The sequence below is a fragment of the Acomys russatus genome, chromosome 2, assembly GCF_903995435.1.
Source record: "Acomys russatus chromosome 2, mAcoRus1.1, whole genome shotgun sequence".
In the NCBI taxonomy this organism is placed as follows: domain Eukaryota; kingdom Metazoa; phylum Chordata; class Mammalia; order Rodentia; family Muridae; genus Acomys; species Acomys russatus.
In genome coordinates, this window is record NC_067138.1 from 22,931,548 (window position 1) to 22,949,532 (window position 17,985).

The following is a 17,985-nucleotide window of genomic DNA, read 5'->3' on the forward strand; positions in this document are numbered from 1 at the left end:
TATTCTGGGCTTTCTTAGCACACTACCCAAACTTTTCCAAGTTCTTCTTTAAAACTTGCCCCTAAAGCTTTGGCTCATACTGCTAGTAAAACCATACTAGCAACTGGCACATCTTAGTACTTATGTTCTGATTTGACCTTTTGTCACAATTACAAATATCTGGGAGAAATAATTTGAAGAGGAGGAAAGCATTGTGTCAGCTCACAATTCCAGGGAATGTTTACTTGGCTCTGTTGCTTCTGGCCTGTGGCAAGACAGAACATCATGCTGGGGAATATGTGGTGGAACAGAGTACCTCATCTCATAAGGGGCAGAAAGCAGGGTGCAGGTGGTGGGGGGGGATGACATGGACATGACAGCCTTTACATGCACACCCCCAGTGACCTACTTTCTACAGAGTAGAGTACCTTCTAAAGTAGCATCACCAGCTGGGGACTAAACCCTGAACATACAATCCTATCATATCTAATTCATAGCAGGTGCCAGTCTATTAAATTGGTATTTGAAGTTCTAACATTATCCAGAGGGAAAACATAGAGATTAAAGAAAGACACTGTGGTATTAGGAATATTAATTAAAAGTGTAAAACATTTATAACCTTGTAGATTAAGAGAAACAAAAAGTGTTCCATGCCCATATAGTCTTTTAAAATAGTGCATTACAGGTCATGGGTTGGCACATTATAATCTGTGTGCCAGTTCTTGCTTGTTTGGAGAGCACTGTGGGTAGAATTGGGTTCTAGAACATGCTAGGCCAGTGTTCTAGTTTTGGGGTGCAACCCCAGCCACACTTGTTTTTATAAATAAAGTATCACTGTAAGGCAGCCATGTTGCTTTTGCATTGCCTTCGATGGTTACAATAGAGACTATGTGACTTATAAACCCTGAGGTATGTACTGTCCCATGTGTTACCGAAAAACCTTGCCAGTACCTAATACAGGGTATTACACACTAGGAAGTAGAAGTTCTTCCATTGTTCTGCAACATTTTACTTAGAAAAGTCTCAAAAGTAGAGAAAATTTCACAGAGAGGTATTATTTAACTCAATTCACTATTGAACACTTTTGCTACTTTTGCTTTATGTCTTTACATATAGCATGTATTATATAGGTCTTTGTTGAACCATTAGAAAATTGGTTGTGTACATTGTGACATTGCACCCCTGTATAATACACAGATATGATATATATTTTCTGTAGGTAAGGACATTATCATATGTAACCTCAATTTTATTTTGTATACCTAGGAAAGTCGCCACCTTTTAAAGAAGATCTAAAATAATTAAGAAATTTCCCACTTTCTCAAAAATGTGCCCCTGGTGTTCTTTTATTCTCTTTTAAAGTCCAGGACCAATCTCAGTACACTCTTCATATACTATGCATGTATTTGATCTCTTTGGCCGCAAGTCCTCTGGCCTTTATCAAAAAGAATTGAGTACTTGTTTGAAAAGAAATAGGTAGATAATAGCTGAAGTTCAGCACAACATCTCACTGTGTTAGCATTCATTAAAGCCTAGTGTGGTGAGTTAGTGGAAATTTAAAGTAGGCTCCTACTGATGTGCATCCAGAATACCCATCCATCAGCTAAGTGTGCTTATTGCCAGTACAGCTTATAGACCATGTTGGGAAGCACGCCACGTGTATGTTTGCATGGTAGTGAATACACTACCTTTAAAAAGTGCCATATATATTACACTTTGCTTTTCTGCCACTGTCTGATTTTAGATACTTGATGTTTTTATAAGTACACCCCAGTTCAGACATACATACATGAGTGTCTTTTCTTCCATTTTAGACATGGGAGAAGGTTCTGCTATAAGTGCAAGTACAGATGGCAACATTGGAACTATAGAGGATGGTAGTGACAGTGAGAACATTCAAGCAAATGGAATCCCAGGAACACCGATTTCTGTTGCATATACACCATCGTTACCTGACGACAGATTGTCTGTCTCTTCTAATGATACTCAGGTATATATGGCATCAGGTAGAGAGGAAGAAATGGATGGTCTGCCAGTACCTTGAGCAAATGTTCCCAGCTGATGCTTTTGGCCAATTTCAGCTTGTGGAAATAAAAGGTTGGGTTTTGAGTGGATTTCTTTCTTTCTTATTGCTATAACTTAGAGCAGTTGTTCTTTTAAAATGTGTTAATAGCTACATTCCAACTGTAAGTTGTATTTTATCTGTGTACACAACCCCTCACCCTCACTGAAGTTACGTTTAAGAGGAACATTCTTTTCACAAATTATGGGAAAATTACAGTATCATAGGATAAGTAAAAACATAAGCGTGCAGGGCATTTTATCTGAGTCTCTGCTCAAAGCTACAAAGAAGTCAGTGTGGGTAGGAGTGGCGGGCCTTACTCCTGCTTCTCTGCTTTATGTGTTTCTAGTCTTTAGGTTTGCAGATTAAGGATTCTAGAGATTTTCTTAGTTAGGTTGACCTTATCCAGTAAATGATTTTTAAGATTACTCCACTTTCTACCAGAGTCATTTAAAAAGTATGAGCTTGAAAAATTTTAGAAGTATGCTTGATGTCAAAGGAAGAATATTTTAAAGAATGGATTTTGAAGGTACTAGTTTAGTGTTCAATATAGCATATAAAGGTCAGTATGACAGATCGCACCTCTGATCCTTCTTGTACCAGGAAAATACCACATCAGAGTCAATAACCTGTAAATGACTTATGCTAAGATATGTCGTTATGTTCACGGTATATTAACTTGTTTAGGAATCTGGAAATTCTTCAGGACCTTCACCTGGTGCTAAGTTTTCCCACATTTTACAAAAGGATGCCTTTCTAGTGTTCAGGTCATTGTGTAAGCTGTCAATGAAACCACTGTCAGATGGACCACCTGATCCAAAGTAAGTCATTACAATTTTGCTTACGAGGTTTTTAAATTTAAAACTTACTGTAAATATAGTGTTTGGATTTTCATGTGTCCTGTGGATTCTTTTCTTTTTTTTTTTTTTTTGGTTTTTTTTTTTTTTTGGTTTTTCGAGACAGGGTTTCTCTATGTAGCCTTGGCTGTCCTGGACTCACTTTGTAAACCAGGCTGGCCTCGAACTCACAGCGATCTTTTTTTAGACTGGGCTTTGGTTTTTGTTGTTACTGTTGGTGTTGGTGGTGGTGGTGGTTTCGTTTGCTTCCTTGTTTGAGACAGTTCAGTAGATAAGGCTAGCCTTGAGCTTGCAGAGATCTACCTGCCTCTGCATCCAAGTGCTGGGATTCAGACATATGCCGTCATGCTCAGTCCTGTGGATTCTTAAAATTTTCATGAGGGAGATATTTTACTTTAAAACATACATACCAAAAATAGTTGTGTTCTAAACTTTTAGATATATATTTTATATAATTTGAGGAAGGATGGCCAGTGATGTAGAATAGTGAGGACACAGTAGGTGTGTCAGTGTATGTTACTGAGTGCATAAATGAATGCTTTTATATTTCTACATTCTGAGTAACTTTGGAACTATTAAGATCTGATGAATTACCTTACAATGATTCCTGTCTCCACTTGTACTAAGTGTACAAGTGTACAAAGTACTAAGTACTTTGATATAAGTTAATTATCTAATTCCCATCAAATATTGTTCTCTTTCTTTCTTTCTTTCTTAATTTGAAACAAGGTGGAGCCATCTGGGAAGAAGAAGTCTCAGTTAAGGAATTGTCCCCATTAGACTGGGCTATGGGCAAGACTGTAGGATATTTTCTTGATTGGTGGTACATGTAGGAAGGCACAGACTACTATTGAGTAGTGCCAACTGGGTCCTGGGCTCTATAAGAAAGCAAGCTGAGCAAGCCATGAGGAAGAAGCCAGTGAGCAGCACCGCTTCGTGGCTCTGCTTCCATCCTGCTCCTGGGTCCTGCCTAGAGTTGCTGCTCTGGCTTCCCTTGATGACAGACTTCAACGTGGAACTGCAGCCAAATAAACCCTTTCCTCCCCAAGTTGCTTTTGATTAATGTTTTATCACAGCAATTGAGAGAAAACTTCAGCACCTAGGAAAGTGCCATGTTTTATAGATTACAATGTTCATATGTATTTACATGATTCTAGTGCAGTTTATTCCTACTTGCAGTTAAGCCTTAGAGTGATTAGAATGACCTGTTCTTTATTGTTGTAGTAAGATATATTGCACATGACAGTGTTAGGAGAATTTCTAAAAGAAGGATGTTTGGGGAAGGAATGACTTGAAGAAAAAGATACTAAAATAGGGAGAAGTAAGCATTCTTACTTCAATTTAAAAAAATCTTTGTAGTGTTTGAGTTTCTAAGGCAACTAAAGTCTAGAGACTGTTATTACAAAAACTGGAAAGCTTGGGAGATTGCTAAGTGAGTAAAGCACTTGCTACACAAGTGAGAAGTCCTGAGTTCAGATCAATGCAAATAAATACTCAGAAGTTTGCCTGGTATACACACAGTATCAAACAGTAAAGAGACCCTGTCACAAATAGGTGAGAGGTAAGGACCAATACCCAAGGCTTTCTTCTGACCTTGTGTATGCAAGCATGCCTACACAAACATAGTTTGCCCACACTCATGCATGAATCTATACATACATAAGCAATACATACATGCATGCACACACACATCACACTGGTCCACATAGAAAAAAACTTTGTAAACTTTGTAAGGTTATGCAAATATACGCATATATAAAATGTAGATTTTTTTGGGTTTTGTTGCTGTTTGGTTTTTCACGACAGGGTTTCTCTGTATAGCCTTGGCTTTCCTGGACTCTCTTTGTAGACCAAGATGGCCTTGAACTCAGTGGGAGAAAAAAATTATGTGTGTAAAAAATAATTAAAATGTTAGGTAATCAACAGAATCATAACACAGAACCTTGATTAGAAAAAGTAAAAATTTCAGCCCCATTTTTTGCAAAATTTTCATTATAGAAGTGTTTAGATTAGGTGTTTATATATTAGATATATTTTTAAAGTCTATGTTTATTTCAGAAGAGTAACAAGAATTTCAAATATTTACTGGGAAAGTATGCTTTAAATAATGCTGTAATATAGTACAACAAAAATATTTTATTGGTGTTTAGGAATTCTGACTAACATAACTAGAAAAACCTTACATTAGAGCCATTACATACTAAACATAGCAGATACCTTCACTACGTGCATGGTGATCTGTAAGGATTATAGTTGTGACGTTAGTACCATGCTTCAGGAGAAAAAAAAAAATAGTTTTGAAAGAAAGATACAAGGCATAAATTCACAAGTTATTTTTATCTTTTCTAGGGGAATAATAGGCTTATGTTTAAAATACTTGTAGTTTTTAGCCATTTAAGAAGCATGTGGAGGCAGGCACAATGTCGCTCGCCTGTAATCCCAGCACTGAGGGAGGAAGAGGTAGGCCAGCCTAGCCTACAAAGCCAGTCCACAAGGCGACACAGAGAAACCCTGTCTCGAAAAAACAAAATAAGCATTTGGGTATGCATATATGTATATAACAACTTTTAATTTTAGGAAAATAGAGGCTATGAATCTTAAAGAGAGCAAGGAGGGGCATATGGGAAGGTTTGGAGTGAAGACAGGGAAATGAGAAATAAGGTAGTTATAATCTCAGAAAATACAAGAAGTTTCCAAAGACAGCATGGAATGATGTGTCTACAGAGAAGCCCTGGTGTTAGTAGCTGAGCTGATGAATCTGCAGCGCACAGCGGTGGCTGCGGTCAGGCTGTTACTACACAGTGATGACTTTTGCATATACTGTGCTTTGTGTCTCACCTCGCAGGTCTCATGAGTTACGGTCCAAGATTCTGTCATTGCAGTTACTTCTGTCCATTCTGCAGAATGCAGGACCTGTTTTCAGAACAAATGAGATGTTTATTAATGCTATCAAGCAGTATCTGTGTGTTGCGCTCTCAAAAAATGGAGTCTCATCTGTTCCCGAGGTTTTTGAGCTTTCTCTTTCCATATTTCTTACTTTGTTGTCAAACTTCAAGACACACCTGAAGATGCAAATTGAGGTATGTTCTATATTTAGACATTAACTTTTAAGGTTCCTATTGGCTATTTCTTTTGTTTCATGTTATATTAGCAACAAATGAAATCTTCCCATAATGTGAAAAAATGTTTGTGTTATGTGCTTCATTTTGTGTATTCATTTATTTGGCTAACATATGTCTCTGAAGTGCTAGGTATTGGTTACACGTTACACAATAAGGTGCAAAATGAAGGAACAGCATTTGTGTTCAGGAAGTTTGTACTAGCTGAAAAACAATCTGATTTTCACAATAAATTTATCACTTTATATATGGTATATAATAATTTGGCATGCACTCTGTCTCTGTATGAGGTGTGTGTGTGTGTGTGTGTGTCTGCGTGTGCGCTATGTGTACACAAGTGTTGGGTGCTCATACCCATGTGGAGGCCAGAGCAGGACATCAGGTGTCTCCATCTGTCACATTCAGCTTATGTTCTTAAGACAGGGTGTCTTACTAGACCAGAAACCTTCCATTTTCAGCTAGACTGGCTGGTCAGTCTGCTTTGAGGGTCCACCTGTGTACAACCAAGCCCAGCTTTCTATGTGGTATTGGGATTTGACCTTAGATCCCCACGCTTGTGTATGAAAGCTCTTACCAACTGAGCCATCTTCCCTGTCAGAATTTGGCTATCTTAAAAGAATGGTGCAGTGTAGTACTGAGGCTTTAGAGCTTTAAAGAACTTTATAGAGGTGATTGAAAGATTTTTTTTTTTTTAAGTTATTTGGTAACATTTGAAAAAGTTCATTTTTGCTTTTCACTTTTTGTTCAAAAATATATTTGTATATGTGTTACTCCTAAGGTCTTCTCCCAAGATGTTGAAAGTGTAACAAGTCTTGAGTCTCAATTATTTTTAGAGACTTAAAGCTAAATTAGAGACTGTTCCAGCTGTGTCTGCGTGCATTATGCTGTCATATCAGCTCCTCTATTAGATCTTTGTCTTCATCTTGGGAAAATGCAGTATTTAAAAGGAGCATTTTGTGTTTTTATGATTTGGTAGGTGCTTTTCCCAACTCCTTAAAATATTGTTTTGATTGAGACATTGTAAATTTTAGAAATATGTTTAGAAATGTTTTCATGTTGGTCAGTTTTCACCTTCATATAATGTTTGATATGATATACAGACTTTTTAAAAAATTAGTGTATATGCCCGTGTGCCTGTGTGTGTGCATGTGGAGGGCAGAGGTTGGTGTTGGTTGTCCTCTTCTGCTGCTCTCTGTCTTACTTTTTGAGACAAAGTCCCTCACTGGTTTGGAGCTTACTTGTTCAGTAAGCCTCAGTACTGACATCACCAAGCCTGACTGTCTGCATGGTGCTGAGGCTCTGAATGTAGGCTTTACCAACTAAGTGGTCTCCCCAGCTGCTGCATATTTTAATTTTTGTTAGTTCCATACTAATAGAAGATGAACAATTAGTATTTCAAACTTTCTTGACTCACAAAACAATCAATATCATTCTAGATGCACCTAGAAAGAAGAATTTTGTCTATTAAGCAGTTGTGAGCAGACAAATGTGTATCTTAAATGTGTATACATTTAAAACAATAGTACTTAGAAACTGAAAGAAAGACATTGTTAAAATAATGGCATTATCTTTATAAGTTACTCTTCTATGGTAAATACTATGGGAATGAAATAGTAAGGACCTTAAGTTTGAAGTCAAAAGTTTGTGTCTATATTTGTTTGTCATATATTTGTGAAAGAATCCTAGGCATTTGGATTAGTGGTTAATTTTATCTAATTTTCCTCCACTGTCTTCAAAAACTGTAAACCAAGTGTCAAGCAAAAGATTGGAATTTGTACTCCTATAATAACCAGAAACCTTCCATTTGATGATGAGATGATGATTAGATAATTTGGGGTGCTGGAGAGATGACTCAGTGGTTAAGGACACTGGCTGCTTTTCCACAGGTCCTGAGTTCAGTTCCCAGCAATCACATGGTGGCTCACAACCATCTATAATGAGATCTGGTGCCCTCTTCTGTCATGCAGACATACATGCAAATAGAGTCCTCATATTTTTAAATAACTAAATCTTCAAATTTTTTTAATTAGGTAATTTTAGCTGGGTGCAGTGGTGCACACCTGTAACCTCAGCACTTGGGAGGCAAAGGCAAGCAGATCTCTGTGAGTTTGAGGCCAACCTGGTCTCCAGAGTGAGTCCAGGACAGTCAAGGCTATACAGAGAAACCCTGTCTAAAAAAAGGGAGGCGGGGAGAGCTCCTTTTTAGGCATAGGATATTACAATAATAGTAATTGCCTATTAGTCCAATTTTGTAAACTATAGGTAGTGGCTATAGTTTATCCTACCTCTGTAAATTTGTATTTCTTGTTTTATAAATCAGAGTATTTCAACGTTCTTGATTTACAATACTATCAACATCTTTCTAGGCATACCCAGAAAAAAGGATTTTCTCCATTAAGCAGTTGTGAGCAGCCAATTTATATATAAATGTTTGTCTTAATCTTGTGTACATTTAAAAATAGAAACTGAAGGAAAGAATGTATAGCTTACCATAACTCTGCTGAGGTGCCTGTGCCTGTTCAGTTTCGTAGACCTTTAAGTCATATTGGAAAATAGACCTATATCCCTGTGTTTCATTGATTTTTCTTGTAACACTTGTTTTCTTATTCTGATTATCAAAACCTAAGTTTGCAAAGGTGATGTGATATGGTGTAATTGAAACTGAACTTTTTTTTTTTTTTTTTTTGAAGATTAAACAGCAGTTGTATTTGCCTCCTTTGTACCCCTGTGCATTGTTACTGCATTCTGGGAAGATAAGATAGAATGTTTGTAACTGGCCATGGCCCTGGGTATTTATTGAATGCTTACATACAAGCCATGTGATGTGTATACAGTGCTTATTGAGAAAGCTCTGGTTCATGTCTTTGTAGTGCTTAATGTCCACAGAAAATACATGATAAGTGATCATTGTTTTGAGTTCTTCAAAATAAGAGCACTTTATGGGGCTGGCTAACTCTTGGAAGAGAGAAAGATGTCACTTTTATTATAAATGTGATTGTTTCTGGAACCACAAAATGTAGCATACATGCTGATGTGGTGGTAATTAATTGGCCTTAGGTCACAGTTACTTTCCCAAAATGATTTGAGTTTTAATATTCTTACTTTTCAAATTGAAAAATTCTTCATCAGATTAATTGTGCTTCATAATATTCAGCATAAAGAATAATAAGAGATACTGTTTTGAGTCAAGATTTTTATTTTTACGAATAATTAGAAAAACAAACAGCATATGAAAACTAGATGTTTTTTAGAATAACAGTTACATTGAAATCTAGGAGCCTTTAGGGCTGCTTTGTATTAAAGTGTCCAAAATGATAACTGATGAGTAAGAAACAGTTACGTTAGTTTACAGTCACATTTAAGAAGTTATCACCCAGAAAAGTTCCATATCTTCGCACATTTCATTTGTCAAGACTCTGTGATGACAAACAAAGCTGGTGTTCAAAGACAGAACTCAATGTGCTCTGTGGCTTTGGGGCATTTGAAGGGCAATGCATCTGATGTTAAGTACTTTAAATCGACATTTCTTCTGGTCACAGGTGTTCTTTAAAGAAATTTTTCTGTACATTTTGGAAACATCTACAAGCTCATTTGATCATAAATGGATGGTTATTCAGACACTGACAAGGATCTGTGCAGGTATTTGGAATTAATCTTTATTATTTTCTGCGATGAAATGTGCTTATATTCTAAATGCTCATATTCTAAGATTATTGTATTATCACAGATGCTCAGAGTGTGGTGGATATTTATGTAAATTATGACTGTGACTTAAATGCAGCAAATATATTTGAAAGACTCGTAAATGATTTGTCAAAAATTGCCCAAGGACGGGGCAGTCAAGAACTTGGTATGAGTAATGTTCAGGTAAGAGCTTAATCTTTTTTCATTTAAAATTTTCCAAGGACGAGACAAGCATTTTCTTAAAAGATCTTTTTGTCTTTATTCTATTTCTGAACTATTATAGGAACTGAGTCTGAGGAAAAAGGGGTTAGAATGTTTAGTTTCAATTTTGAAGTGTATGGTTGAATGGAGTAAGGATCAATACGTGAATCCCAACTCTCAAACTACCCTTGGTAAGATACCATTTTGAGTTTAATTCTCCATTCTTTTAAGTGGTGATAAGTTGGAAGATATTTAAATATGCCATTAACATAGTCTTGTGTTGTATTTATTTATGTAACATAATGAAAAGTCCTTGTAAGTATTAAAGTTATTTTCAACTTACACTTAAATTTTCCAGTTTAGTTATAAATACAAAGACAGGACTACTATAATCTATATTGACATTTCTTCTTACAGGTCAGGAAAAACCCTCAGAGCAAGAGATAAGTGAAATCAAACACCCTGAGACTATAAACAGATATGGAAGTTTAAACTCCTTAGAGTCCACATCATCATCAGGAATTGGCAGCTACAGTACACAGATGTCTGGCACTGATAATCCAGAACAATTTGAGGTCCTAAAGCAGCAAAAAGAAATAATAGAACAAGGGATTGATTTGTAAGTGTATTTGAAACAGAAATGTTACAGAATATCCCTCAGCCACAAATGTGCCAACTCTGCCCTCATTTTCCCTATATTTCTCATTGTTTTTCATTTATTCTTTATTCTCTTGGACCTAAAAATTAAATGCCTCTGTATTTAGTTCTCCTTCATTGAAGTCTAGCCCAACCAGATCCATAAAATGCCCGACCTGTGGGTTCTTCTGGGTTAATTTTGGACCATGTATCATGTGCTGTTGATGAACAGAGGATGTTCAGTTTTGCACTGTTTTATTTACATCTGATTTCATAATCACATGACAAAAATGTAATGTTTGAAAATTTGAGTATTTAATGTTGCTCCTTTTAGGTTTTTGTTTCCTCGAGTTTAGTTACACATTTCATTCTTGCTAGGAATTTTATTTTTATTTGTTAAAATTAAGCAGTCATTTCCTATTCCAACCTGGCTAATCTCCTAGACTCTGATCTTGTGAAATCAATTTTTCTTCTAAATTTTCTGAAACAACCTACAAAAGACCTACAGAGACATTCCTTGTAAACTTTTTCTTGTTTAGCAAACAAAATAATGTGTCTATTTCTTTTTAAAATTAAAATATAATTACATCATTCCCCACCTTCTCTTGCTCTGGTAACCCTTCTCATGTACCCGCACCTTTGCAACTTAAATTCATGGCCCATATTTCTTTAATTATTTCTGATATATGAATACATATATACATACACCATATATGCATATATACCTAAATGTATAAATATAAGCTGCTCAGTCCATTTAGTGTTAGTTGTATATATATGATTTCAAGGCGAACCGCTTGGTGGTATTGGATGATCATTTAGGGGGCTCATCCCTGGCAAGAATTATTTCTCCCACTTTCAGCATTCTTAGTTGCCTATAGTTCTTTGTCTATGGATGGGGCTTCATGATATTCCCCCTTCTGTATTGGTATATCTTTTGCTGTTCAGAGTTTCATTAAATCATTTCACATGCACATGTATACACACACACACAAAATTGTACTTTGCTCATGTTTATGACCTTACTGCCTGCCTTGTTCCTCTTTCATTGGTTCCTTTTCCTCCTCCAAATTACACACACACACACACACACACACACACACACACACACACACACACACGTATGCACACACTCACATATAGAACTCTTACCTAGAATCTGCATGAGAGAAATGTGATACTTGTTTTTCTTCCTCCTATTTTCTCTGGTTCTCTATTGTAGTTTTGCTTTCGTAGACCTCTTGTGATTAACTATACTGCGATTATTTGAACTCTTCCTTTCAGTATCCTCTGAAGAGTTGACATAGTGGACATACATGATTTTCTTCCTATTGACTATGTCTTAAGTCCAGTTAGACAGCTGTTAGTTACCTGTCACCTTCACAGGGTTATTGTAATGTTCTGGTCATTGTAGCTCATAGGAGTTAAGCTGGGTCGGACTATTGGTTGATTCCCTCCCTACCTTGGTGCCTTCTGATACCATGAAAGCTTGTCCTCAGAGAAGAGGCTTTCAGGTCAGATCCAGTTTGGATCCTCAAGTTCTCTGCACAGAGCTTGGAGTCTTCATCAGTGGTTTATTTACCTTCAACCTCTGGGAGGCAACCAAGGACAGGCCTATGATGTGGGGAGTCTCTTAGATTCCTCTGACCAATAGTTTGAAAGGGGGCTTTTCATACCTGGCACTAGGGTTTTGTTAGTCTGTAGCTCTTGGTAGAGCATAGTCAGGCTCTGTTGTTATTGACAGTCATCTTGCCTGCTATGACTAGTACTTTAGCAAATTTGATTTATGTATAATTCTTTCTGTGCTGTGCTTACTTCAATTCTTCACGTATCTACCCAAGAGTGGTATTATAGGATTACATGTTACTTGTATTTGTAGTTTGATTTTTTGTTGTTGTTGTTGTTTTTGTTTTGTTTTGCTTTTTAGATTTTCTCCATACTGAGTTTCTGAGTAGACTAACTTGCATTCCTACAACTGTGCATAAGTGTTCTATTTCCATCTGCTTCCTCATGAATATTTGGTGTCCATTGATATCTTGGTGACAGCCATTCTTACTGTTAAAGTGTAATCTCATTGTAGTGTTATGTTTACATGATAGCTAACTGTGTTGAACATGTTTGTTAGTCATTTGTATTTTGTTTTTAATTTTATTTATTATTCTGTACTTACAATGTGTATGTATGTGAGCATGAATCTGCCATGGTGTACACATGGAGGTCAGAAGACAACTTTCAGGAAACGGTTCTTTCCTTCCATTGTGTGTTCTCCAATTTGGGTGGTTCGGTTTATGCCACCTTGCTGATCCTGTAATTTTTTTCTTTTGAAAAGTAGCTGTTCACTTTCTTTATGTGTTTGTTGATTGGAAGGGGTATGTGTGTGTGTGTGTTTTAATTTTTTGAGTTTTTAAAAATAAATTCTAGATATTAATTTCCTATCAGATGTGTAGTTGACAAAGATGTATTCCCAGTAAGCAGGCTGTCTGTTCTCTTGGCTGATTGTTTCTTTTACTGTGCACAAGCCTTTCAAAATATTGCCGTGTCTCCTGTCACTTCTCAGGATTCCTGCCTGAACTATTGCAGCTCTTTTCAGAAAGTTCATGCCTGTGTCTTGAAGTATTTTCTTTTAACAGTTTCAGAGTTTGAAGTACTACATTTAGCTCTTTGATTTAATGCTAAGTCCGTAATATGCTTGCTCTACATGCATGAAGACCTGAGTTCAATCCCCAGAACCCAGTAGAAGATAAGATAGGTAGGTGGTAAGTAGGTAGATAGATACAGATAGATTGATTTTTTTTTTTTTTAAAGCTAGGCCCTGTTCAGGCACCAAATGATTTGTCTTGTCCCATGGGACAAATCAAACCAGGGTTCACCAGAAAGAGGGAGTGAGGATTGAAAGTGGGGTACAGAGACGCGAGAGATATTGAGTCAAGTTTGGAAATTTCTGATCAAGCCTCTCTATAATGCAGACAAGTAAGGATATATATAGCAAGGTTAATAGGCTCTATTCTAATCCCACTCTCCCTAGCCCCCAGGCAAGAATACAATGGCCTGAATCGCTCCCTGTAAGAACTTCCTATTTCTCTGAGTAGCTGCCTGTAAGAACTTCCTTGAGCCTCTGGGTGGTTCCCAGTTGGGACTTCCCTATTTCTTTCAAAGGTAAATAGCCTAGAGCACAAGACCTCCTCCGGCAAAGGTCAGCAACTCGAAGGTCACAGCATGCAGCCTAAGCACAGGGTTTCTGACATGGCAGAATTTGGCATGGCTCCCCACATCTAGGCCTGGTGGTTTACTTTTAAACCCAGCACTTGAGGGCTTGAAACAAACTGCAAGTTTAATGGCCAACCAGCCTTGCTTTCTTGGTGAGCTCCAAGCCCATGAGAGGCCCTGTCTCAAAAAACAAGGTGGACAGAGCCCAGGAAACAATACTTGAGGTTGACTACTGGCCTCCATACTCAGGCACACACATAGAATTATTGATTCATTTTGAATTGATTTTTGTATAGGATGAGAGAATAGGGATCTAGTTTGTTTTTGGGTTTTTTTGTTGTTGTTGTTGTTGTTGTTGTTGTTTCTCTTCCTCCTCCTCTTCTTCCCCTCCTCTTCTTCTTTTTTCTTCATCCTCCTCCTTCTTTCTCCTCCTCCTGTCTCTTCCTCCTCTCCTCTTCCGTCTCCTCCTCCTCCTCTCCTCTTCCTTCTCCTCCTCCTCCTTCTCTCCTCCTCCACCTCTTCCTCCTCTTCCTTCTTCTTCCATTCTACATGTGGATGTCCAGTTTTCTCAGAATCACTTGTTGAAAATTCTGTCTTTTCTCTAATGTTTTTCAGAGGGTTTCTGTTTGTGTTGGGTTGTTTTGTATTTTAGAATTTTTTTGTCAAAAGGTGGCTGAGCTGGGATATAGTGTTGCATGCCTGTATTCCTAGTTCTTATAAGGCAGAAGCATAAATATTGGAATCTATGTGATACCTTTTGCTGTGTAAACTTCTCTAAGGGAAATGTAAATAAATATCTCATCTGTTATAGGACACCAACCACAGACTAAAAGAGCTGTTCCTTCTAAGTGTAGTTTGGTGAGCCAGTGGGTTTAATGGGGGTTACTTAGAGGCTGAAGGGCAACTTATAGTGGCTATCAAAAAATCAACATATTCCAAGACAGCTTTATCTTTTAAATTAAGTCAATTAACTAATTAATTGAAGAAAGGCTTTTATGAGGAGTGAGGAAGCACACACACACAGCAAACACACAGAAAAGGGCCCCTGAAAAGCAGGGACTCAGGTAACCAAAGCCCAACCTTTCCTTGAGGGTTGGAGAATTTTAAGTATTGAAAGGGTCTTCCTCCCCTAATTCCGGGTTAGTCATTTCTGGACAAAGACAAGATCGCCAACTGGCTCATTGTGTAAACAAGTCATGATCTGGCATCAAAATTGTTCTGAGCCATTCTCTCGGCAGGGAGCCCTGCTTTCAGGAGAAAATGTCCAAAAGGTATTGGTTTTAAGCTTCCAAGTTTTTGTCTTAAGTTAGGGGCCAAGAAAGAATCCAGTCAGTCACCTTGGAAGTTCACCATCTTTATTATCTAGCCATGGCCTCTCTCCTTATCTGTCTGCCTACCAGGAAGTCTGTATGACTTCCAGTTCTTCATTTCCTCATCTCAGAAGTCACCCTAACTACTGTTAGGGTTTGGGGTACAACTTTTTCTAACTATTTAAAGCTGACAAAAGGGGTGATGAGGGAGGGACAGCAGTGTAAGTGCCTCAGAGGAGAGCTGATCTAAGAGATCAACAGTAAAACTTAATTGATGAAAGATGCAGAATGCAGGACAGCCCCTATAATGACAGCATGCATCCTTGGAGCATGGACATGTGAGATAGCATCTGTCACATGGAAAAAGTGAGACTGTTAGTACTACTGTAACTCCTACTGAGAGCACAGTTGTCACAGCAGTCATTAGAGGAAGAAGTCAGGCAAGAAAAACCATCCAGAGAGTCCTTGGTATGCTGTCACAGGCATTAACAGGAACGACAGAACACATTCTGGAAAGTTCATTGATTGATTTAAGGGCTTAAGATGCCGGGCGTGGTGGCGCACGCCTTTAATCCCAGCACTCAAGAAGCAGAGGCAGGCGGATCGCTGTGAGTTCGAGGCCAGCCTGGTCTACAAAGTGAGTCCAGGATGGCCAAGGCTACACAGAGAAACCCTGTCTCGAAAAACAAAAAAAAACAAAAACAAAAACAAAAAAAAAGATGCTTTTCATTGGCCAGTGTAAGTTCATAAGTTGGCCATTGAGTGTCCTCCATCGTAGCCTTATATAGGAACATTAACAGACGAAGTCGGTGAGGAAAATCTTTCATATCACAATTAACATTAAGTCCTGTTTAGTAAGTTGAAACATGATTGGCTGAACTATCTCAGAACCTTCATCCCAGAAAACCCCTGTAGAGTGAATGATAAAGTCAGAGAAACAGTCAAGTCTATATTTAGATTGATATAAGTTGTTTTTGATAGATCAAAGTGTAGTTGTTTGAAGCTGATTTTGATAGATCAAAGTATAATTGTTTGAAGCTTTTTAAGAGAAGTAAATTGTTAAAGTAAATGTCTTATACAAGTAGTAAACACCGAATCCCTACTCTGATCTAGCCAACGGACAGGACATTTTCCACAGTTATGTGGAGAGCAGGGACTGACTCTGACATGAACTCTGGTCCCCCATATTTGATGACCTCCCCTTGGTGGGGAGGCCTGGTGGCACTCAAAGAAAGAATAGGCAGGCTACCAAAATGAGACTTGACAGCCTGTGACCATAAAGTGGGGGAGGAGATCCCCTCGATCATGGAGCTAGGGGAGGGGAATAGGGTGGGGGTGGGAGGGAGGGAGGAACAGGAGGATACAAGTGATAGGAGAACAATTGAGTTGTAATCTGAATAAATTAATAAAAAAAGAACCTCAGATTTTTCAAGGAAAAAAAAAATAAAGTAAATGTCTTATTGGTAGCGCTTTAGCAGCAACAGATGCTTCTGCCCATTCACCAGCTGTAATGTCCAGTGGAGGTGGACAATATGAGCCAAACCTGAGTGAAACCCAGGTTTCATTTGGTGAAGTCACAACCAGACATCAGCATCTAATTGACATTTAAAAGAGATGGATAAAACCATTGGGTCTTTTTTTATAGAATTGTCTAGCAGTGTTCCAGGGATACCATTTGGATATCCTGAATAATTTCTAAAACCTGTGAGTTTGACAGCAGGTTTTTTGAAAGCCCCTTTAACCAGGAAACATGGGTTGTTGTTAAAGTACAAAAAGGACTATTACTGCTGTGAGACGTACTCCTGTAGAAAAAGTTAGTGGGTCATAGTTGATAAATATAGTCCCACCCCCCAACTGGTCTCAATATTATAAGAAGATGGCTCATTTTTTTTTCAGGTTAGATATTGTAGTGCTGAAATAAGCCAGTGTCTTGTCCTGTATCTCATTGTTTACATTTCTTCAATAATTTGTTAAGAGTTTCATAATTTATATAAGCTTTTAAAGCCTTTTTTCCATTGTGGAAAAAAATTTGCTATTTTAATCTTTATGCACAAGTCTTTAATGCTATTATTTTTACAACTTCAACATCTTACTTTTTTTTTTATACCATGTGACCTAGTAACACCACAAGCAACCATACCGTCTTTTACGAGAATTTGGGGCTTGAGGCTGGTGGCTAAGCAGTGTCTACCCTTTCTTTGTAAAGTTCCACCAATAAGCCAAAGTTCTGGTTTTATCAGAGCTCACTCTGGGGGACGAGTAAATTCATTGGGCTCACTTAGCGTAGGTGAGGACTTACTGACAGGAGCATCCTGAGAGCAGTCACAGTCTTTACTCAGTATTGATGATAGCTTTCCCATTACTGTATAGGTAGAGCCTCCTTTCATTAACCTTAAATTTTAATTGATTTGATGTGTATGTGTGTTTCGTGTACCTGTATGTGTATGTATTACATGCATTCTTGGTGCTCACAGAAGCCAGGAGGCTATGTCAGATCCCCTAGAACTGAAGTTGCTGATGGCAGAGAAATGACATTTTTAGGGAGATGGCTTTTCTAGCAAGCTGAAACATGAATTAGAATATGGGTAAAATGAGAGGTGAACACTATTTAAGAACCATTAAGGTAACTTGTGATGGATGAGTCACCAAAATAATATAAAAGTACAAAGTAGATTATTTTTAAGCTAAGAAGTAACATTTGAGTTGGCTCTTAAAGCATGAGGGAGAGTTCCCATGTGAGCAAAGACTGCAAAGGGCACTCAAAATAGTCTCCAAACATATTAGGTTTAGGAAATTCAGTAGGATGTGTAGGAATACATGAGAGAAGGGGGTAAAATGGAACTGTACTGAGAAAAGCTTTATGAGCTGGTCTTATCTGTTTAGGTAACTGTGCCATAGTCTTTTCTTAAGCTGTCTCCTCTTCAGCATTG

At 37.7% G+C, this 17,985-nt stretch overlaps 1 protein-coding gene across 1 annotated transcript in view; it reads left to right on the forward strand.

The window, feature by feature from the left end:
• Arfgef1 (ADP ribosylation factor guanine nucleotide exchange factor 1) overlaps window positions 1–17,985 on the forward strand; it is an 87,350-nt gene that overhangs the window by 27,482 nt on the left and 41,883 nt on the right. The window contains exons 8-14 of the mRNA XM_051159102.1: window positions 1,794–1,969; window positions 2,729–2,862; window positions 5,744–5,978; window positions 9,557–9,656; window positions 9,745–9,884; window positions 9,985–10,093; window positions 10,320–10,521. Coding sequence (XP_051015059.1) covers window positions 1,794–1,969; window positions 2,729–2,862; window positions 5,744–5,978; window positions 9,557–9,656; window positions 9,745–9,884; window positions 9,985–10,093; window positions 10,320–10,521 — 1,096 coding nt within the window. The remainder of the gene's footprint in view (window positions 1–1,793; window positions 1,970–2,728; window positions 2,863–5,743; window positions 5,979–9,556; window positions 9,657–9,744; window positions 9,885–9,984; window positions 10,094–10,319; window positions 10,522–17,985) is intronic.